Below are 24,465 nucleotides of genomic sequence, written 5' to 3'. Positions count from 1 at the left end.
CATGTGTTTAGTTTCTGCAACTGACATTCTCCCCTTCACCAGTCTCATCTCTGTTTGTTGCGTGTCTGCTAAATTCTCCATCGCGTCTTCTACTGTTTTAACTCTCTGCTGCGTTCCTTGTAGTTCACTTTGTATTGTTTCCATACCTTTTTTCACTTCTGACAGCTCCGATTTTACTGTCTGTGTAACCTCTTTAACCTCTTTAATCAGTTCCAGTTTCGTGTCCTTAAGTTCTTTAATCACATCTAAAAGTTTTTTATCCAGGTTTTCTATTGCCGATTGCCACTCTTTTTTTGACATCGTGGGGCTTGCTTTAGCTCGCTCCCACGAGTCCGCTCTCTTCCTTAACTCCGTGGCGTAAAATTTAAAGTCTTTTTATTTTAAATGTCCCGGTCTTCTTGCAAAAATTAAATTTTAAAGAGTCCAAAATGTCGGGCGTCTTTTCTCTATGGTTTCTCTATGATTTTGTAATCCAAGATGGCCTACTTCCTTTTCCGCTGAAGCCGCGACCCTTCCCCTTTCAAAGATGGCGATTCCCTTCTTCCTGCCCTCCTGCAAGGGCCGCTTCTCTCCAGCCACTCTATTGTTATTACGCACTTCCTGTCTCCCGTCTTCCCACAGCAGATCTCGCGATGGTGTCTTTTTCTCACAGCTCCAAAGCCACAGGTATTCAAAACAATAGTCCGTTTTCTTTAATAACTTCTTTAAACTTAGTCTCTTTTCAGATACAACTCCTGCCGAGTCTTCCCCTCCTTTTCACTAGTCTGTTGCAGTTTAAAAATCTACTTTTTTTCCTCTCTGTTTTTGTCAATCTGTCCCGTATCGGAAGATAATGATCTTTACCTTCTCTTCACTTTTCTCGGGTTGTAATCGCTGTTTCGATTTTAAGTTCTCCTCTCAGCTTCTTCCCCCAATCGAAGCTTGGGTATGTAGGTCTTATGCCAGCCGAATTGGCCCCAAAACTGCCGCAGAGATTGTAGCCGACCCGTCACAAGGTGGGACCTCAAGGATCGAGAGCGGACCCGTTGTGTAGAGCCCCCCCTCGTCCGAGATCTATCTCACCCTAGGGTCTTGAGCGTTCTTTGCCTGCTCTCCGCCTGAGAGCAGTCGGCCGCGGGCTATTTTCACCCCGCCGGCCGGTTAAAACGGCAGTCCGGTCAGCTCCGCAAGTGGAGCTGCGTTAGACCTCCATGGATCCCAAACCGGAAGTCAGTCAGATTGTGTTTTTTTATCTGACACTGATAATCATGCATCCTATAGAGTCTCTCAGTTTGCACTCGCAGCCAAAAAGATAAGGTCTAAGGTGGTACTGAATGAGGCTGTTTCGTGACTCCTGGGATAGTTTGGCATACTGTATTGTTTTAATTAATTTTAGTAACCTAGACAAACTGTTATAATGGATTTAATTGTTTATTAGTCAATGTTTGGTGAATTGAGACGGCCTATGGCTATAGACAATAAACTCTTTGAACCTGAACAAAGTTTTCCAGGGAATTTGTTCCTAATCACCTCCTTTTGAAAAGAAGTACAGATATTAATTTATATGTGCTTTTTAAAAAAGGATGCCACATCATCAAGTAATTTCTTTTGTTTTGTATACTTCTTTTTTACACACACTCTCTCTCACTCTCTCTGCTATATTTGTTATGGTTATGTCTTGAGTGGATCAGTGGAAGTGGTGCCTCTGTGTTAAAATTAATGACATATAAATTAATGTCTGTGTACTTTAAAAGACAAATTAAAGCTGCATGTTATATGAAGAGCTCCCTCAGAGGTATTTGTAGTTTTTTAACATCATTATTTCAGTTATAGTTTCAGAGTTACGATGTGACTGAGGCATTTTCATAAAGTATACATTCTATGATCTTTTATTTTCTTCTCCAGAAAAAGACCACGATTTGGCGTAAGCCATCAGAAGAATTCAGTGGATACCTGTAAGTTCAGCCTAAAGGAAAATAATTTCTGTTTGGGAAGTGTGTGTGTTTTGAGAGAGAAACCCATGCCAGATTTGAGCAGAGGTGAAGCACAACACCAAACAGTCCATGAAGCATTATTTCTGGCTGGTTGTCCTTCATTTTGGTGCATCTTGCACTCTGTGAATGATGCTATTCACTATTTATATATTTTATTTACTTCAGTTATACTCTAGTTTTCTTCTCAATGCATCTTGTATTTTCTCCTCTCTTCCATTTATCCTCACAGCAACCCTGTAAGGTAGGCTAGGCTGGCCCAAGGTCACCCAGCAAGTTTTCCTGGCAGAATAGGGATTTGAACCTGGGCGTCCTGGATCCTTTTTCAAACTCTAACCACTATACCACATTGGTCTCTGGCCTGTTTTCCCCAAGGTTGTAGCTATCATGACCACTAGCATAGAGTGGGATACCATTGACATTCAGACTCTGTACCTTTCCTTGTCCTGGCAGCTGGATGCATATGGAAGTCAGCTGTGATTCTCTAGAAGTATGGCTCACCAAAGTACATGTTGCAATATCATTGTATTCAGCAGTGAGGAATACCTGGAGTTTTACTGCATTCTGGTCTGGTTCCCATTCACATTAAGCTGCTTTTCAAAGACTTGCTCTGGGCAGTTCACTAGTTAAAACAAGATAGAATCATACAAAACATAACAGTTCTTGTAGGAGACCTTGTAACATTGTACCTTGTTTTACAAATTTAAGAGCCTTTTCATTTGGTTTCTAATATTGCTTATGAAATAAACAGTTATTGTTTGGGATCTAAATGTGCTTCTGCATCTGGTTATATTAGTTATTGCATTTTCTCAGTGCACAAACAGCAGTATTTCAGCCCTGAGAGAATACTGTACTCCCCTTGGCTCGGCTAGTGTCTTCCTTGCGGCTTTGACTGCTGCATGGAATGCAGTGCTGGTATTACCATAGGCTCCTGTTAGTTTGTGAAGGGAACATAACCAATGACAACCAACGTTACCTCCACACTGCTAGTATACATTTGTAGAAAGCATTGCTTTGTTTTGTACACCGTGATTGTCATTCTGAGCTCAGCAGATCCTGTTGTACCACTGCTTTTTTTTAGGGGGGGGGGAGGAAATATGGGTGTATATGACGTTATATGATCCACTTCAAACTGAAGGAAAATAGTTTTCTTGATACTCTCTGAACATTTTTGTATTAAATCTGGTTTTGTAGCTACAAAATACAAGGAACTGTGGAAGATGTTGCCAACAGAATAGTGGATCACATACGTCCAGGACCGTATCGGCTACACTGGGACAGCCTCATGACCTCAATGGAAGTTGTTGAAGAGTTTGAAGAGGTAATGTTTTGTCTAAGTGTATGAATAGATGGTTGTTGTGGGTTTTCCGGGCTGTATTGCTGTGGTCTTGGCATTGTAGTTCCTGACGTTTCGCCAGCAGCTGGGGCTGGCATCTTCAGAGGTGTAGCACCAAACGACAGAGATCTCTCAGTGTCAACTCAGTGACACTGAGAGATCTCTGTCTTTTGGTGCTACACCTCTGAAGATGCCAGCCACAGTTGCTGGCGAAACGTCAGGAACTACAATGCCAAGACCATGGCAATACAGCCCGGAAAACCCACAACAACCATCGTTCTCCGGCCGTGAAAGCCTTCGACAATGTATGAATAGAACTCTTAGCAGTGTGAGTGTATATGTTAATAGGTGTAGCAGTTGCCACAGGCTTTAACAGTTTAACAATCCTGAGTCACTCCTTGACAGCTGTCATCAAATAGCTGAAAAGAAACACATTGAAATTGAACCCAGATGAGATGGAAGTGATGCTGGTTGGGAAGGCAGAGATATTGATGGACATTGTGCTTCTAATTTTTGATGGGGTTTAAATTGACCTTGGCTGACTAAGTTAAAAGCTATGGGGTTATACTGGATCCAGGATTGCAGCTAGAGAAGCAAGTCAAGACATCTGCAAAAAAGGCCTTCTCTAAACTCAGACTAGCCTGGAAGATGGCGCTCTACCTAGACATGGCCGATCTGGCTACCTGGATTCACGCCATGGTAACATCAAGACTAGACTACTGTAATGTATTCTATATAGGTCTCCCCTTGAAATCAGCTCAGAGACTCCAGCTGGTGCAGAATGTCGTAGCTTGTTTGCTGTCAGGAGCTAGGCGGATTATGTATATCACTCTCATACTGCAGTCCCTTCGTTGGCTGCCCACCAGTTACCGGGCTCAAGTCAAGATTTTGACTATCACATACAAAGCCCTTCATGGCCTTGGCCCCTCATGTCTATGGTATCGCCTAACCCCCTATGTTCCACCACAGCATCTTCGCTTGTCTGAACAGGGCCTTCTTTAGATACTGCACCTGCACCTGTAAATTCAACAGCTTGCCTGTACATGTGCTTTCTCTTTGCTGGCCTCTACCTTATAGAATGGCTTGCCTGAGAAGGTCAGGAAAGCTCCTATTCTCCTGGCTTTCTGCAAACTAAGCTAATCTGAAGTATTCAGGAGGGCTTTTTTACTCAGGAAACAGGGCTGTGCTGTAAGAAATGGCTCAGAGAGATGCACTGGTAAGACACGAACTGTGGACTATTCTACTCAAAACTGTCTGTTGATGTAGATATGCTCCTACTAGGTAGTGTTCATGTCATGTTGTGTTTAATTACTTATCCTTTGTTTTAGCAAATTTTCATCTCTGTGTTCAGATTTATGCTTGTTTTCAAGTTTCTGCAACTCATACCCTATTGCATTTCTTCACTGAGTATTATATTTGTTCAATGAATGTCCTAGTTGTTGATCACGTTGACATGCACTATGTAATCTGCCTTGTGTTTCAGTGAGAAAGGTAGACTATAAATAAATAAAAAATAAACAATCTGACATCTGTTAGTGAGAAGTTAGCTTACGTATAGACATTTTCACATACTTTGTTTGGCTGTGAGTGCCCTCAGAATTCTACTCAAAAGTTTGGAATAAGCAAAGTTTTATAGAACGATGGCCAATGAACTGACACCGTTTCTAAGGGAGGTAATCAATGGAATTTTGCAAGGCCAAAAGATTCCTGATTCATGGAATGAAGCTAATATATCATTGATCCCGAAAGATGGACAGGATTTGACTAATGTTAAGAACTATCAGCCAATTTCGCTGCTGAATAATGACTATAAAATATTTGCGAAAATTATGGCGGAAAGGTTAAAGGGATGGATGGCGGAATTTATTGCAGAAGAACAGGCTGGATTCCTACCTAATAGACAAATTAAGGACAATTTAAGGACAGTAATAAACGCTATTGAATACTACGACAAGCACTGTGATAGGGAAGTTGGTTTCTTTTTTGTAGATGCAGAAAAAGCATTTGACAATTTGAACTGGGACTTTATGTTTGCCACTATGGAAAAGCTGCAAATGGGAGAAAAGTTCATACAAGCAGTTAAAGGAATTTATAAAGACCAATGTGCAGCGATTGTAGTCAATGATGATTTGACTAAAAAATTGAAAATAAGTAAAGGTACAAGACAAGGCTGCCCATTGTCTCTAGTGTTGTTTATTTTGATTTTGGAAATTTTGTTGATTCAAATTCGAGAGGACGATACAATTCGTGGCATAAAAATAAAGGAATTTTCCTACAAAGTCAGAGCATTTGCGGATGATGTAATGTTGATAGTGGAAGACCCAATAGATAACATGCCAAAAATAATAGATAAAATAAAGGAATTTGGAGACTTGGCTGGATTTTATGTGAACAAAAAGAAGTCGAAGATATTGTGTAAGAATATGACGAAGCAAAAACAGCAAGAATTAATGGAGACAACAGACTGCGAGGTAACTAACAAAGTAAAATATTTAGGAATTGAGCTGACTGTGAAAAATATAGATTTATTTAAAAATAATTACGAGAAACTGTGGCAACAAATAGAAAGAGATTTGATAAAATGGAATAAATTAAATTTGTCATGGTTGGGAAGGATAGCAGCAGTAAAGATGAATGTGTTACCACGCGTGATGTTTTTGCTGCAAACTATTCCAATTATCCGAGACTTCAAACAATTCGACAAATGGCAAAGAAAAATTTCAGACTTTGTGTGGGCAGGCAGGAAACCCCGGGTGAAAATGAATTACAAGATTCGAAAGAAAGAGGGGGACTGCAACTGCCAAACATAAGATTATATTATGAAGCAATTTGTCTGGCTTGGTTAAAAGATTGGATAACGCTAAAAGACCGCAAATTGCTGGCCTTGGAGGGACATAAAAAATTGTTTGGATGGCATGCCTGCTTGTGGTATGACAAAGTTAAAGCGGACTCTATGTTTTTGCATCATTATATCAGAAGAAGCCTTTTCACAATCTGGAAGAAATACAAGAATTACATGGAAAGTGGTATCCCTTCATGGGTGGTACCATATGAAGTAATAGATCCGAGAGCTGTTTATAATGAACAACAATGTTTAACTTATAAAGAGATAACATCGACGGAACATAGAATATTAAAAATAAAGACACAAGAAGAGTTATCTCCTCAATATGGATGGTTTCAATATAGGCAAATCAGGGATCTATACAACTTGGACTGTTTAAGGGGAGGAATAAGACTGAAAAACTTGGAGCTAGAAGAAGTGATTTTACAAGAAGGTAAAAAAGACATTTCGAAAATATACAAAATACTTTTAAAATGGTATACGGAAGACGAGACAGTCAAAGTCCAGATGGTGAAATGGGCAATAAACTTTCACAAAGAAATAACAATGGAATCATGGGAATATTTGTGGAAAAATACTTTGAAGATTTCAACTTGTACCAATATTAAAGAGAATGTTTATAAAATGATGTATAGGTGGTATTTAACGCCTAAGAAGATTGCGCTTGGAAATGCAAATATGTCAGACAAATGCTGGAAATGTAAAAAGCATGAAGGATCATTTTATCATATGTGGTGGACTTGTGAGGTAGCTAAGCAATACTGGGGAGATATAATAGAAATAATTAATGAGGTTTTGCAAACCCAAATAAATAAGAACCCAGAATTGCTGCTACTGAACTTGGGAATGGAAGAGGTTCCAATGCAATATAGAACACTGCTATTTTACATGATTACAGCAGCAAGACTTTTGTACACGCAGAAATGGAAAGTGCAAGAAATACCAACTATAGAAGATTGGATTTACAAATTGTTGTACATGGCAGAAATTGACAAAATGACAAGAAAACTGAAAGATCTTGATCCAGGAGAATATATTGCAGACTGGGGGAAATTGAAACAGTATCTAGAAAAAAAATGGGATGTGAAAGGAAGACTGTGGCAGTTTGAGAATTATTAACGCGTGATTTTATAAAGGGGAGAGAGAAGTAACTTTACCATTAATGGGGAAATTTAGTTATTAATCAATCTAAGCTAATATTAATATTAAGAAGAATGTATTAAAAATAGATAGGTTAAACAGGGAGACATAGATTGGATATATTAGTAAATTGGAGATATAGAAGAATTTGAATATGCTTAGAATAAGTGATACAATATATATAAGATTTAGAAAATTATAGTTAAGAGTAATTTAAACAATAAGATGGGCTAAGGGTTGGAAAGCTGTTGGAAGTCTATAAGGAGGGGGGGAAAGGGTGGGGGTTGATATAATTTAGGTAAGATGGGGAATTTGTGTAATATTTTATGTACTCACCAATAAAAATTGGGAAAAAAAAGAATTCTACTCCAAAGTTGGTGAGTTGTATTATTAACAGTGCAACCCAAAGTGCCGCTAGACCCTTCTAAGCCAATTGACTTCAATGGATTCAGAAGGGTATAACGCTGCAAAGAATGGAAGTGTACGATTCCATGGCAGTAACACAGGCCGTATCTCTGGCATTTTTTAATAAAGCTCCTGTTTCTGAGGGGGGTGAAATATTAGGGAATAAGCCAATCCCACTTAAGTTTTAAGCTCCATTAGTTTACATGAGACAGACTTAAACACATAGTTAAGTTTGCCCCATTGAAGTTAATGGACTTTAAAACTCCTTAACGAGCTAAATCATGGCCTTAATCTCTTATTTAAACTGTATTCTGTTGAGATTTGTTTTTCTCATTTGTTGAACTGAGCCTTCAAAGAATATTCAATAGCCTGAAATCTTCTGACTCTGATATGGTGTACTGAATGACCTCTGTAAGCAAGGAAAGATGAGCAGTCAGAATATAAGAGTCTTCAAAGTAGCCTTGCTTGGGCAGGGAGCGAGCTTTGGGTGGCTTGTCCTGATTTCAGCACAGCATTCAGTCTTGGAACTACAGAAAAGTCCCCTACAAGCCCACAACTTCTGCCTCAGGTCTAATTTTTACACTTGTTTGTCACCAAATGGTTTTTGTCCTCTTTTGAATCTAACGAATACCCAGGCATGTGAAGTCAGGTTTTTTTGTTAAGCAGAATGATGATTCTGTTTAACAAGTTTGGCTTATTAACAGCATCTGCAGCTAACCTGAAATCCTTCTTCCTTCAGAAAGTTGTACCTTGAGGGAAATTTGTTGAATCTGTATCAGATGTGCAACTGGAAATATTTTTTTGCTCCTCCCTTTAGTCAAAAATAGTTTTCAGGTTGGTTTACAAAAGAAAAAAATCTCTAAAAAGAATGATATAAAAATCAGCTTACATTGGCAGGAGAGTTTTTAACATGTCTGAAAACAGCTTCACAAAAGCATGCTTCAGCTGATACGCCAGCCACGATAGGAAACTCTCTGAGAGCCCATTAAAGTTCATTGGCCTATGTGGGCAGGCCTTTTAAATATGTCCCCTCCAACAGAGATTATGAGAAGTTATCAGTCTAAACCTCATCAAATAACGGTCAGCCCATGACAAGCAAATAAGAAACTTCCCCGAATGATCTGGTTAACTCCGGAACTCAGTACAGAAGACCAGACGTTATATAAATTGGAAGTATGATGTACTGAGACGTCCCCACAGCTGTCATAGCAGACATGAAGCCTTGTTTCTGTTAAACTGGCTTTGGCATGAACGTTGAAGTCCTGGAGGCTCTTCAATTTAAGGGACTTCAACACCAAGTCTGAAGTCAGATCAAGTAACCCTAGTAAGGAGCTTGTTGGACAACAGAGTGTGTGGTATGCTGACAGAATCTACCCGCCACCAGGTATGTACATTGAAGCCAGAACATTGCCTTCAAAGAGCAATGGAAGCTCAGTAGTTGATAGTGACTCCCTTTTTCTCAAGATGAGGCTGCTTTGCACCAAGAAACCTGGCAGATTATTATTATGTATTTGTAGTCTGCCTTTTTCACTGAGGTCCAAGGTAGATTGCAATAGTGCAAGTGAAAATACAATACAATTGACAGTAGAACATTCACTGAGCAAATACAGAGTTAGCCGTGTTAGTCTGTAGTAGCAAAATCAAAAAGAGTCCAGTAGCACCTTTAAGACTAACCAATTTTATTGTAGCATAAGCTTTCGAGAATCACAGTTCTCCCCTCTCCTCCTCTATATTTGACCAGTTTCTGTTGGCCCTCCATGCATCTGACGAAGAGAACTGTGATTCTCAAAAGCTTATGCTACAATAAAATTGGTTAGTCTTAAAGGTGCTACTGGACTCTTTTTGATTGAGCAAAATACGTTAATGAAGAACAGTTCATTTATAAATGCTAAGTAATTCTATTATTAAAGCACATCTAATAACAACAACATTCAATTTATATACCACCCTTCAGGACAACTTAATGCCCACTCAGAGCAGTTTACAAAATGTGTTGTTATCCTCATGTGAGATGTGAGGTGGGCGGGCTGAGAGAGCTCTGAAAGAGCTGTGGCTGGCCCAGGGTCACCCAGCTGGCTTCAGGTGGAGGAGTGGAGAATCAAACTCGGTTCTCCAGATTAGAGTCCTGTTGCTCTTAACCAGTTATATCTAGTTTGGTGTAGTGGTTAAGAGTGACAGGACTCTAATCTGGAGAACTGGGTTTGATTCCCCACTCCTCCACTTGAAGCCAGCTGGGTGACCTTGGGTCAGTCACAGCTCCTCTGAGCTCTCTCAGCCCCACCCACCTCACAGGGTGATTATTGTTGTGGAGATAATGACATACTTTGTAAACCACTCTGAGTGGGCATTAAGTTGTCCTGAAGTGCGGTATATAAATCAAATGTTACTATAAAATCAAATGTTACTATAAAAGGTCGACCTGGCCAAAATAAGATGATGACATCTGGCTTACTTCTTACTTTGCAATCAAAGAAGAGGACTGCTAGCACATTCCCTTTATCTTTTAAAGTAAAAAAATGTGAAAATCACTGTAAGGAGCTGTGATGATCCCTGAGGTGAGCCAACTCTCTCTCACACACAGTTACACCCTGATGATCCCTGGGGCAAGCCAGTTACCAACAACTACACTCCCACACCATGGCTACACCCATGATTGATATGATCAGTTTGGCATCTAACACTGACCACCAATCCCACAAACATTTTATGTAAGGGCAAGATTAGCATAGCATACTCAACTAGCATTCTACATACACACTTATGCAACTTGACTTTTAAAGGAATGCTGTCTCACAAAACCTGATATAATTATACAGAGGCTTTGTACAAGTGATACCCTTGAACTGGTATCTTGTGTTTACCTTGTAGAATTGTTGTGTGATGCGTTACACCACTGCTGGCCAGCTGTGGAACATCATTGCACCAAGAGAATTTGTCGATTTTTCCTACACTACGGACTATGAAGATGGGCTTCTGTCATGTGGTAATCTCTCCTTAAATATATTTATCGTTCTACCTAATCCTGTAAGGCATGCCTAAACACTTTGAAATCAATTCTGCATGGGCTGAGCTGCTACTTGCAGCAGGTGATTGAATTGTCATGCACATAATCAAAACTGAAAACATTTTTAAAAATAGCATGATTATAGCCTGGGTATTATTTTGGATTGTGTCAGTGCTGGACAAAAAATTAAGTGCAGAGTTGAGTGATTATAGTTAGTAGCTTGTGGTTTCCAAGTTTTCCACACAGGGATGTGCTTGGATGACTTCCACATCGCTGCTGTGTCTTCTGATACTGCACAGTGGCAATGGGGCTTTTGCATGGCAGCCTTCTCCGTATCTCCCTGCCCCAGTCCCCATAGTGTCCCCTACCTCTGCTGCACCATCAGGAGATTTTGTTGTTTTAAGTGCTCATGAATGAAGAGTAGCTGTTCCAACCCACTACTGTGTTTTGTTTTCAAACAGGTATTAGCCTGGACTATGGTGAAGTACGGGCTTCTTTTGTCCGAGGATTCAATCATCCCTGTGGCTGGTTCTGTACTCCCCTCAAGGATCATCCTGGACACAGTCTTCTGACTGGCTTTATCCAGACGGATCTGCGTGGGATGCTCCCCCACGCTGTGGTGGACACTGCCATGGCTAGCACACTGACTACCTTTTATTCTGATCTCAGAAAAGTGCTGAAAGCGTAACGGGGCTGGTGTTTAATCTAGCAACCACTGCAGCATATAATAAAACTCAGGGTGTGTTGGAAGCCTCCTACACGAAGATCAGCAGTGTTTTCCTTAGAGGTGCCAGGAGTTGCACCGACCAATTGGAAGCATGTTTCCTTCAACTTAGGTCTCACTGCCAAGTACTTGCCAAGTATTGGTTGGATCATGGCTGTGGAAAAGTTACTTGTTTGTTCCAGATAATGTCTGGAAGATATGCACATGCCCTAGCTCAAAATACAATGTATGTTCTTTGCTTTCTTGTCTCAAATACACATCCAGCCCACAATCATTAAAGCTGAGACTGTGGGTGGATTTGAAAGGATCTAGGTTGGCTTACACTCAGGCCCCTTAGAGCTAAGTAGTCTGTGGATCAGTTCATTTGTTTGTGAGTGGCCACACGTTCCAATACTGCAAGAGATCTACATTCACAGATTCCTTTGCAGAACTGGGAATGTTGTATGCTGATTTGTACAGTCACCCATAATGATATGAGTTTGCATGTGAGGCTCTTATAGGGGTGAGGAATCCACAGTGGGGATGGTGGTGGTGGGGTCATATCTGATCCATTGCACTGTGGTTAGGAATGGCATACATGCATATGTTATACATATGTGTGCTTTCTAAGGAACAAACAGTGCAAATGAAGCCCAGTGCTTCTAAAACCTGAGTGACATCACAGACCTGAGGATAAAAGCGGTCTTGCCACTTCTGATTGCTGCTTGTCCAATATTTTACGATCTTTAATTTTAAAATGCGTGGTTGAAAATTGTGCATCCAGGAAGCTTTCCTCAAATCTTGAGATTTATATGTGGCTTGAGTGATTGGTTTTGGTAATTATACTTCTGCACTGTTAAAAAGGTGTCTTTATTTAAGAATATCTGAATATTAGAACTAATTTTTAACAGAAAGTACAGATCTTTGCAGATGCATTTTCAAAGATGTCCTTTTATCATTTTTTCCAACCTTGGGGTTTAGGGGTATGCTGCTCATCTCATTCATTATTCCAAATCTAGAGCTGTAATGCAGTCCTAAGCATCTTTGTAAGCCCTATTGAATTTAATAGTGGTTACTCCTTAATAAGTGTGTTTAGGATTGTAGCCTTAAAGTAGATAAAATGAGGCTTTTGAATCATTATTTGGACTAACTGAAGTTGGGGTGTGAGTATGCAGGCTTTTGAGTTATAGTAAACTCTTTGTAAAGTGGTTTGCAAAACACAGCACCACTTTCAAGCATGTATATAGTGAGAAAATAGGGTCAAGGTGCTATATTCTGGAGCAGGGCTCACCAGTATAGTGCCCGTGGGTGCCCTGGCACCCACTGACACCTTTCATGGAGCCTGCCAAGTGTTTTTCAGGAAGTGGATGGGGCCAGATGGGGCTTTTGCCTGGCAAGGTTTCTGATTGGCCGTTGGAGATCTGATTGGCTGTGCAGATCTTTTAAAGCTCTGCAATGGTGGCAGTTGCCATCATAGCACAGAGATCTTCACTGTGTGACTGAAGGTGAGATGTGTGTATATGAGAAAACATTTTAAACAATATGTTCATTTTCAAATGCATGCTATTAAACAGAACTTCTGCCTGACCTCATGAAGAATTAATTACCAGTGGTTATGCATAATATCTATTCTAAGGCATTTTCACATGGTGCTTGCTGTAATTCATGAAACTGCAAGTTCAGCTGAAATAATGTGAATACTCTGTTAGTCTAGGCGACCTTCCTCGAGTATTATGTATTATGTGGGAGGGCAGTGATTGTTCAAGTTGTGCTGGTTAGAGAGATTTAATTTCCTAGGAACCATCTTCAAAAACAGACATTGGAAGCTCACTGTAGAGTAAATCAAAGTTATTTGAACTGATGTGCACTAAATAATTGGTTATTTTAGAGTGGAAATACATTTAGAGTGGAACTATATGTTCACTGTGGCCAGAACTCAGGGGATCATATGTGAGCATTTCTCTGTTTAAGGGCTGTTGGTGTGCTCAAGTACCATTTTTCTTTTAAAAATAGCTTAAGCCAAATCACCAAACTGCTTTTTGAATTTTAGAGCCGTGGAAATTTTGTGCGGGGTTACTGCCTGAAATACTTTGGTGGGAAGATCTGTGCTGCGTGAGCATGAGACAGCAGACTGCTCTTTGCCTTGATACTAGTTCGTTCTGGTTCTGTTCACAGTTCCCTTTACAAACATGGTGAATGTTGTTGTTTGTTACCAGGCACTATCCAACAACTATGCATGCTCCTCTAACACCCACATTCCATACAGAACCCCCAATTCTGATGTTCTAGCAGGTGTGAAAAGCACGTTATCATCCTAGCAAAAACATGTGATGTGAGGATTGATCCTCATGTCATACATTCCTTAGTTGCAGCAGCTCCAGAGAATGCTGCCACTTTCATGCAATTGTGGTGGCCACATGTACACTAAGCACCTGTGGGTGCTGTTTCACACACACAGCCACTGCTGGACAGTGGATGGTAGTTGTATGAACTGCCTTGATTCCCTCATCCTGCTAGAAATGCATCTGCAGGCACAAGTTTCCACATGCATTCTGTCCCTATCTGAATCAGGGCATCTGCCTAGAATAGCTCATTGGTTACTGAAGATGCAAACGTCTAATAATTCAACCTGTATTCTCCTATGAAATGACTGGGTGCCCTCTTCCTTCTGTGACAGGGCTCTGGATCATCCTGGATTAGATTGGTTTAACATGGCTATATATTTCAGGAAAGGACAACTGGTGTGCTTGTAGCATAATGAATGTGTGCAAATACATGTTAGAGCTTTTGATGAAACTCAGGAAATCCATTGTTAAGGGCAACAAGTATACGTTAAAGTAATAATCTCCCCCCACAGATATATTAATAAACCATTGCTTTTAAAGTGTATTTGCAAAACTGATCTTGGCAAGTTGTCTACAGCTAGCAAAATATGTTAGTTAGCTACCTGTACATTGATTTGTGTCTGTACAAGTTGCAGAGCATAAGCTTAGGCATGACTAGGCAATGGGGTTAAAAACAGAAGAACATTTTGCATTTTCCCAAATACCTCTGTGATGGCATAGGAGTACATGAAGGTTGAACATGGCTTAATAGTACTAGCATTGGTTTCTCTGCTGGATTCCCTCCTGTTATGCTGTATCCAGTCGACCATACTCATTCCAGTCCACTGTTGACAGTGTGATGAGTATAAACATATATTGGGACAGAAGGAGGTTGACTGCAGGGAACACAGCTTGTTAATCCCTTCCAGCTAAATTCCAGAGGGTTGGCTGTGTTAAGGCTGCTTCATGTATTTGATGAATTGAGCTCTGGCTTGCAAAAACATATGACACTATGAATTCATTAGTCTTTAAGGTGTTACAACACTCTATAACACTGTTGATTCTCCTGTCCTACTTACTTATCAGTGTGTTGTTCCCTGCAAAATGAAGGGTGACTTTCCAGTCTAGTCAGTTTCTCTCATGAGGGAAACTAGAGAATGGTCGCAATGCCTTGCCATTCTACTCTTGAGAATTTACTGAGTCAGTCAGCCCTGCTAAGGGCTATAAATGTGGACATATAAACATGTAGATAAATGCTCCTTTTCATGTTACGTTGTGTTGCTTACTAATCCTCAGTTGCAGGTCTCTTTCAAAATGCTGTTACAGTGGAAAATCAGACAGTCTACCTGAACTCCCTGATTGTATTTCCATACTTGGTTCCTTTATTCTTTAGAAGCAGAGAAACCTGGTACTAGATGTGTTGTTCCTAAACTGTGTGGATTGGATCTAATCATTATGTGAGTAGAAGCTTTTGCACAGAGATCTGTCCTGTTCCTGCTCCCCACCCTGCACTCCAAAAACTCTCAGTTGTGGGTCAAGGGAGCCTGTTTGACAAAGTGCCATGAGATATTGGAAGGAGGGAGAATCCAGTAAAATTGCCCTCCATCACTCCTGCATGCACACAGCAAGCTCAGATCAAGACTTGCTGTACTTTCCCACAAGTGATTGAGGGTGATTTTTGTCCAGTCCTCATTGCAACACCTAATGCCACATGGCACTTGGTCCACAAGATTGCCTGACCCTCACAGTACAATAACCAGTAGGAAGGATCCACTCAGAGGGCATTTCAACCACACTTAAATGGTTCTGTTGCTTTCAAGGGGAGAGAAGCATATGCTTGACATTCTCATTTAAATTGATGGACTTTACAGTGTTTAACTTTAGCTAGATTGTTGCCAGATATTCAATGATGTCTGTAGGCACAATTCACTAAGAACATTTTAAGAAGTCTTTCATTAGGACATAGTTGTCTCATCACTCAGCTTTCATTACTTGAAACCTTTTGAGAGATTATAAAATCTTCAGACAGTTTCACAGTGACATTATTTTTTAAAATTATTAATCTGCTTCAGTTGTGTTAAATTTACTTGCTGGCACAGGTGACCATAATTTTACTGAAGGCTTAATAAAAAGATCTTTAGTTATCAAGTTGGTGCTAGTGTTAGAATAGCACAAGAGAATTGTATATTTCTGTTCTGCATTACGACTGATATGAGACTGTATATATTTTCAATATGTATACATTAAATTATTAAGTTCAAAGTGTCTGTGTGTGTGTGTTAAATATGAGATGGCTTCATCAACCATGTTATACAGAATCAGACCATTTGTCTAGTATTGTCTGTTCTGGTTGACAGAGAATCTCTAGCAAAAATCTGTCCCAGCCCTACTATCTTTTAAACTGGAGGAGAATTGAACCTGGGACCTTTTGAATGCAAACCTGAAGCTGTTAATATTACACTGGTACATGTTAGGACATTCCTCTCATTAAATCCTGGATGGCCACTGTTTTGCTTGTAACTAATATATAACTCCCCCCAGCAAGTGAAGACTTTGTCTTGTTTGGCATAGTAACTTGTTACTGGCCTTACTCTCAGGTTTTGGTGTCTCATGTGTTTATATGTTTATATTGTGTTTTATATATGCTTTATTTTAATGTTGAAAAGCTTTAATGTTCACTGCCTTGGGATCCTATTTGGATAGACAGGCAGCAAAGAAATGTTTTAAATAAATAAAATATGACAATGAGCCATGTTCGACACTTGAGCGAAACAGAACTAGGTAGTCAAATCTTTCCTCTAGTCCTTGTCCCCTGCATTTGAAAATTTTCTTTTCTTTTTGTCCAGCAAACTCCACGAACCACATTTTGCCAGTCATGCCTCCAGCAGATCTTTTAGTCACCTGTTCCTTGTGCCTTGATGTCTCTGTTCCTCGTAGTCCTTTGTTTCTCTCACCACATGTCAAAATGTGGCAACCAGGCTAGATACAAGGATCACATCACCCTTGTGCTGAATCTGCACTGGCTACCCATCTGTTTCTGGGCATTATTCAAAGTGCTGTTTCTTAACTTTTAAGACCCTAACAGTGCCATCCTGAGTTACACCCTTCCAAGCCTATTGAGGTCAATGATCTTAGAAGGATGTGACTCTTGCTTAAGATTGGCTTGGGAGTGGAGTGCCTCCTCTCATACTGTCCAGCCTACCAGTTAAGATATTCTCAAACCCTGCTCTCTATGCCCTCACTGCAGAAGTGAGACAGGTGATCACCAGAGATGGGGCTTTTTCAGTGGTGGCTTTTTTCATTTGCAATGCCCTCCTCAGGGCATGTCAGGCACCAGGCTTTTAACTGTGGTTTTAGTTTATCTGCTTTCATCTGCTTGTTTTACAGCCTGTATACTAGTTTTTTGTAACTGTTTTATGACTATAGCTTTTAACCTGATTATACTGTTTATACCCCTTCATGAGCGTTATTAATAATTTCATGACTTTCATCAATGGTTTTTATAATTTGTTTTCTCATTTTGTTTTTACTTTGTTAGCTGCCTTGAGGAAATCTCTGAAACAGCAGCGTATAAATAAATAAAATGTTCCGTTATCACAGCTCTTTTATCTTAAGAACATTCTTCCTGCTTTGTTTGTTAGTAGCCCTCTCTGTTTTGACAACATTGATCATATACGTTCCTTTGTCCTCTCTTCAAGCCCACTCAGCTGTCCGCTGCAGACTTGCTGGTGTTAGGTTACAGGCTTTGAAATCAATCTACATCTGCACAATGAACATACATTGTGCACAGCTGCACACGCTACAGGCACATTTTTGAGATTTCATAACTTAAATTTTTATTTATTTAGATAGTTATGCCGCACTCCCCAGTGGAGATCCAAAGCAGCTTATAAGCAAGCTCTGTCTCCCATTTTGACCTCATAATTGCAGTCTGTGGAGACAGCGGAGAAAAAATGACTGGACAGAAGTCATCCGGCAAGCTTCCATAGCAGAGTGGGGATTCAAACCTGACTCCCAGATCTTAGGTACAAAAAGGAGAAAGATCATGGTACAAAGAAGAGAAGATTAAGGAATAACCACCATGATAAGCTAACTACTACTACAATTTAATCAAAGTTCTCTTGGGAAATACTACTATATCAATATACTACTTTGTGTAAATATACAAAATTGCCTTCTCATATATTGCTTGATTTTTGAAGGCTCAAGGAGAATCTGCATTTAAAAGTATTTTGGAAATGTTATGTATTCAGGCTGCTTGAATGTGGAGGCTCAATGAAAATGGGGTTTTGATGGTATGCTGCTTGCAGCCCAGCGGGGAGGGGCGGGGAGGAGGTAGGAGGCAAGGTGATGAACAAACCACAACTGTGTTGTTTGGAGCTAAAAGAAGTCACAACTTTGAAACACAGCTTAAGGAGCATTGGCGGCGCATGGGGATCCTGAACATCGGCTGACTTGCCTGCCAGCCGATGAACTACTACACCCCCTCAGCCCATTGCTGAAGGGGGGAAGTCAAGCAGCAGCCAGTGGAATGCCACATGTGTATACCCATGTGGATCCTTTGCCACCTGGGAGTGAGTATGCCTGGCAGCCCCCTGCTAGGCGGGCATCCCCCTTTCCTGTCATGTGAGGCCCCACCAGCTAGAGCCAGAGCTTCTGGATGATGAGGTCCCACGCCCCAGGGTTATGAGAGGCCTTCTTATGGAAGGCCTCATCATACTGCATGGCTGCACTGTCACCAGCCAATGCTCTAGCTTGCAAGACATTCCCCATGTGGTTTGTCAGGTGTCAGTCCCTTTCAGTCCAGGCTAGAAGGTCAGGTACTTGGGCAGCAGCATCCCAATAATCCTCCCCCAGTCCCCAGCCTCGTTCAAATCAAAGGACTTACCTGAAGATCCCCCACTGTCTGAATCCTTGAGACGAATCTGGTCCCCTGTAACCTCTTGCAGTCCTCGGCCTTCTGGGATGGCTAGAGCGGAACCAAGCTACTGGAGCCACTGGAGCCGTTGTTTGGAGACTGCATGGCCCTGCGGCTCCCAGCACTTACTTGTGCCGGCCTCTTTCCTCTGGCAGCTGGGCCCACCACCCGGGAGGGGCCTATGACAGACTCTGGGGCAGCTGGAGCCACCCTTGACTCGGAGGCCCCTGCTGCTCCATGTGCTCAAAGAGGAGCTCCATGCTCAGGAAATTCCTTACAATGTGGCCTGCCCTGGTACTATCCTGGACCCTCCAGCATTCCTGGCTGCCCCCCCCCCGAGCGGTTCCACCTGCCAGAAGCCAAGCGAAACTGTGGGGATACCATCAGGACCACCTGACCCCCAGGCTGAGCAGGATGTGCCCCTGTGGGCACAGCCTGGGCCTGTCCGGGCTGAGAAGAGGCTGATGGCCATCTTTCAGGCCTGCTGGAAGGCCTGGGAGCAGCGTGTGCCCTTGCCTTCCTTGCCGCTGGCATGATGGCCCTGTGGGTCTAAATGAGAAAGGTGAGGTTGGAAGCTACTGCTCAAGCCTCCAACATGCCGCCGCCACCATGCAGCTGAAGCTGCTGCTTAAAATGGCTGCTGCCGGGCCAGATAAATACTCTCACACTGCTGTTGGGGCCGCTGAAGCAATGCTAGAGCCATGGTAGTTATTCCTTAATCTTTTCCCAGATCTTAGTCTGACACTCTAACGAGTACACCACAACACATGTGCCTGTTGTGAAGCAGTTCACAAAATCTCAATATTCCCTAATTTGGTACTGAGTCCCAGTTACTAGGCACATCTTGGGAGCTTGAACAGGCAGTATGTTCTCCAGATCTGCCACTTTCCCTTCGGACACAAAGAAAACAGTTGCACTTTCCTGTAACTGCTGTTCATTGAGGTCTTCTGTGCAGGCACATATGGGGCTGTGCATGTGCAGGCCTGCCAATTGGAGGTTCCGTAGCTTTAAATTTCTCCGGAGAGCACACGCTGCCTCCCCATACGCAGCCACGGCTGTTTTCCTATCTCAACAGCCTATATTGGGGAGGCATGGCGCCCTCCACCGTCAGTTCCTCTTGCTGCCAGTCCTTCAAACCAAAAAGCACCCAACGGAGAAGGAGGGAGGGTATGTGTGCCTGTAGAGAAGACCTCAATGAACAGCAGTTACAAGTAAGTGCAACCCTGTTTTCATTGTCGGTCTTCTGGTGCAGTTCCACATGGGAGATTACCAAGCTTCTTACCTGGGTGGTGGAGCTGGTTTTATCGGAAGATCGATTGCAGTACTGCAGTGCCCACCGCCGTCTCCCTTCTATCAAAGACGTCAAGAGCATAGTGCCTCACAAAAGTATCTGTTGATAACCACATTGCTGCCTTACAGATGTCCTGGAGAGGGAACCCCTGACAGGAGTGCCGTCAACGTTGCCTGGGATCTCGTGGAGTGTGCATGGACTGGACATTGAGCGGACAAAGTAAGTTGGTGTTTCTAACACAATGTGATAGCCTGCACTACCCACCTAGCAATGGTTCATGAACTGGCTTTCCTCCCTTTTCTCAAGCTTGCAAGACAAACAAAAAGATGTCTGTCTAGCCTAAAACTCTTAGTGCAATCTAGGTAGAATAGTATCACCGTCCTCGCATCTAACGTGTGCAAGGTCCTCTCTGCGTCATTAGAGTAGTTAGGGAAGAAGACCGGTAACAAAATGTCCTGAGATAAATGGAACTTCGATACAATTTTAGGCAAAAAAGTCCAGGTTTGGTCTAAGGGTAACCTTTTCTGGGTGGATCTTTAAGAACGGCTGATCAGCACACAGTGCAGCCATCTCATTCACTTTTCTGGCTTAAGTTACTGCAACTAGAAGAGCTACCTTCAAGGTCAATGTCTTCAAGGGGCAAGTGGCCACTGGCCAAGGGCTCAAATGATTTACACATCATCATTGTAAGTACTAATTGCAGTGACCACTGTGGCACTATTTTCCCTACTGGGGGAAACATATTCTGTAAGCCCCTTAAAAATAGCTTAGAAGTATAATGGGAAAATACTGTTTTTCTATCAACAGGTTCGTGAAAGGCTGAGATAGCTGATAAGTATAGCTTTACAGAGGAAAAGGAGAGCCCTGACCTCAGTTCTAACAAGAATTCCAAGACTCCGAGTAAGGGACACGTAACTGGGTTGTTTCCCTTATCCGTTACCCACAAAGAAAACCTTCCCCATTTGTGAGCATAAGATTGCCTAGTAGACAGCCTCTTGGCATTAAGCAGTACTTCTGCCTCCTCTGTTGAAAGGGGTCCTACTGCCAAAGGAGCCATGCTGTCAGTTGGAGTCTGTCGATCACATGGTGGAATACCCCATTCCGTGATAGGAGATTTGGCTCCTGTGGAAGTCAACGGAAAGTCTGGTTGGTCATCTGAAGCAGTTCGTGAAACCACAGCTGCCTTGACCAGAAGGGTGTTACTAGGATGGCATTTGTCCCTTCCGCCTGCATCTTGCCTAAAATCCTGGGAATCAGTGGTATGGGAGGAATGCATAAAAGAAACTTCCTGACCATGCTATCTGGAACGCGGCCCCCAGTGAGCTGGGGTCAAGGCCTCCCCTTCAACAAAACAGGGAAGCCTTCCTGTTTTCTTTTGTGGCAAATTATCTCCGGTTGACCCCAGTCCCGGAAGACGGGGTAGAGGTATCGATCGTTGACTGACCATTCATCTGTGTTTGTGCCCACTCTGCTCAGTCTGTTTGCAATGACATTTTCTGGCCCGGATATGTGAACTGCCTGCAAGTGTACATCATGGCTGACAGCCTACTCCCATAATGCTATGGCTTCACGGCATAAAGATTGGGATGTTGTTCTCCTTTGTCTGCTGATGTAGCACATTGCTGTGCGATTGTCTGTAAGCACAGTTTTCCTCTGACTATATCTGAAAAGGAGATTAAGGCATAAAAAACTGCCCTCAGTTCCAACACATTAATGTGGAGGTTAAGTTCTCTGTTTTCCCAAGTGCCGTGAGCAGTGAGGTCCCCACAATGTGCCCCCCATCGCAGGAAGCATCTGTGGTCACGGTAACATCAGAGCAAGGAACACCAAACTGCATGCCCTGTAATAAGTTTGCATCTGTTAGCCACCAGTGTAAAGTCTTAAGCACTGTCCTGGGGATTGAGAATTTTTTCTCTTGGGAATGAAAACCTGGGCAGTAGCAGGAATTAAACCATAATTGTAATTCCCTCATGCATAGCTAATAGGGCTGTTGTTGAGGCCATGAGGCCCAGCAATGTCTGTATTCTCTTAACAGATTGGAACCTATGTATAAGGCAGGTTCTAATCACACCCTTCAGCTTCTGAGCCCTCTCTGGTGGTAAAAATGCCCTATTAAGTGAACCAACCAGGATGGCACCTATGAATTGGACATTCCTAGCAGGAGTGACCTTGGACTTCTTGTAATTTATGATGAGACCTAACTCTGAGTAGGTCCGCAAAGTCAAATCCACCTGTTGATGTAGATTGTCCCGTGAAAGTGCTGACAACAGCCAATCATCCATATATGGGTATATGGAACAACCAAGAGTTCTTAGGTGTGCCACTACATTTCATAAATACCCTTGGGCCTGTGGAGAGCCCCAAGGGCAGTACTTGGTACTGATGTGTGTTACCAGCGCATGTGAATCACAGGTATTTCCTGTGAGAAGGGTAGATAGAGATGTGAAAATATGCATCTCTCAGGTCAGCCACTGCGAAACAAGACCCAGGAGGTAAAAGTGTCATCACCACACTTAGCATAGTCATCCTGAACTTCTGTAATCTTATGTGCCCCTTAAGATCTCTTTAAGTCTAAACCCTCCATCCTTCTTTTCCACTAGGAAGAATTTAGAATAGAATCCCAATTGTTCATCCTGTGTTGGGACCAACTGAACAGCTCCCTTGTCAACCAGAGCTTGTAGTTCCACTAGAAGTTCCGCCTGAGGAACAGAAGATTTAACAGGAAGGTGTAGACACGGTAAGTAGTCAAATTCAATTTTATAACTGAACCGAATTATATCTAACACCCCAAGAATCAGAAGTGATATCACACCAGGCTGTAAAGTAAGCACAAAGCCTGTCACCAAAGGGTTTCCCCCCATTCAGATCTAGACAGAACTGCTTCTGATTGTTCTACTGCTCCTTCCCAAGTTGGGGGTGAGCGCCATGTTTGGATCCATGCGAAGACTTTCGCTTGGAAAGGGAACCTTGACTAGGTTGATAAGAACGGCTTTGCAGATACTGATAAGTCTGGTAGGGGTGGAGGCAGTACTGCTTCCCCTTGTAATGTTGTTTGTACTGCTGCCTGCCAGTTCCTTGCGAGGTTGAGGGGAGAACTCCGTATGATTTCGCTGTCAGGTGGTCCTTCCGCTTCTGCAATAAATACTCATCTATTTTCTTGGAGAACAGCATTTTGCCTTCAAATGGAAGGCAAACTTTGCCTCTGGTTTCCAGTGGAATGGCTGTGGATCTGAGCCACGAATGGCATCTCAGTTCTGCTGCTGTCAATGCCCTGGTAGCTGCATCCACTGAATTCCTGCCTGCATTGATCTGATGGCGGGTGAGGCCTAGCGCTTCCTCTCTGATAACCTTTGCCAGAGGTTTCTTGTCGTCTGGGAGTGACTCTGGAAAGGCAGCCACTTTACCCCATAGGAATATTTGATAAGCGCCCATCATGGCTGTATAGTTGGCAATTTTAATGCCTAAGGCCGCAGAGGCATAGACCTTCCTGCCTATGGAGTCCAGCTTCCTCCCCTCATCTGACGGGGTGGTGTGTGAGCCCTGTTATTGTCGACTGCATTTCTTCAGTCACAAGGGAAGAGGGAGGGAGGGTGTACTGACAAAAAAAGGACACGACTCGTCACTAATCTTGTAGAGTCTCCACCTTCTTTGATGTCAGAGCATTGGAAGCAGGTTTCTCGCATAGAGATGTCATCAAATCTGCCAACCCTTCGATAACCAGAATGGTGACACTGGGTGAATTACCAGAGTAAATATACTTCAAGATCTTATCCCTAGGCTTAGGGTCAGTAGATGTGGTATCGATCTCCAATGCATAAAAGCTGCTCAGAATATGAGCGAAAATCGTCATTTGGTGAAACCTCACCAGTGTCACCCAAAGCCTCATCAGGTGACAGTTCTGAGGGACCACTTGGGCTGCCTCCACCTTGGTCCGGATCCTGGAGCTGGAAGGCCATCGCTGATCCATGGGTGGAGTGAGATACCCTCGCACTGCCTGAGCAAGCACTTGCTGAGAAGAGGGACTCTGTATGGAAAGGTTCCTCCACATCGATGCCATAGTGGCTGGGGAAACGCTGGTGGTACAATGGAGAGCACCTATGCGAACAGCATCTACCAGAGCACTCTGAGCGACAGCTCCTCTTGGATGTGCGCTCCCTCAGGATCTCTCCTTCCTCCGAGGAAGATGACGGGGACCTGAACCCAGGTTATGGGGTTCTAGGCGGGATTAAAGGCTCTCCAGGCATGGGATGAGATCTTTTAGGTGCCTGCCTTAGACCGGTGTTTTGACTTAGATCTCTTCTTCCTGTGTGGTTCACTCAACATTGGAGCCAAAAGGTTGGACAGTTCCAATTGTGCTTGTGGTGGGGAAGCCAAGTCCCTCGGTTCCGATTGCTGGCTCTAAGAGCCTACTGGTTCCGATCGAGATGGCGAAGCCAAGTCCGAGCCATGCTTCCGGCTCCAGGCAGAGTCCGACAGGCTCGATGCCTCGTGGGCGATGGACAGAAGTTGGCTCTGAGAGATTGGTTCTG

At 42.6% G+C, this 24,465-nt stretch overlaps 1 protein-coding gene across 2 annotated transcripts in view; it reads left to right on the top strand.

The window, feature by feature from the left end:
- STARD4 (StAR related lipid transfer domain containing 4) overlaps window positions 1–16,301 on the top strand; it is a 31,804-nt gene extending 15,503 nt beyond the window's left edge. For both annotated transcript variants that reach the window (XM_054987236.1, XM_054987235.1), the window contains exons 3-6: window positions 1,885–1,934; window positions 3,165–3,291; window positions 10,565–10,679; window positions 11,162–16,301. In XM_054987236.1, coding sequence (XP_054843211.1) covers window positions 1,885–1,934; window positions 3,165–3,291; window positions 10,565–10,679; window positions 11,162–11,388 — 519 coding nt within the window. In that variant the 3' untranslated portion in view covers window positions 11,389–16,301. The remainder of the gene's footprint in view (window positions 1–1,884; window positions 1,935–3,164; window positions 3,292–10,564; window positions 10,680–11,161) is intronic.
- Window positions 16,302–24,465: the final 8,164 nt, after the last annotated feature.

The sequence above is a fragment of the Eublepharis macularius genome, chromosome 8 (assembly GCF_028583425.1).
Source record: "Eublepharis macularius isolate TG4126 chromosome 8, MPM_Emac_v1.0, whole genome shotgun sequence".
Lineage (NCBI taxonomy): Eukaryota > Metazoa > Chordata > Lepidosauria > Squamata > Eublepharidae > Eublepharis > Eublepharis macularius.
This window is presented reverse-complemented; position numbering and strand designations above follow the sequence as displayed.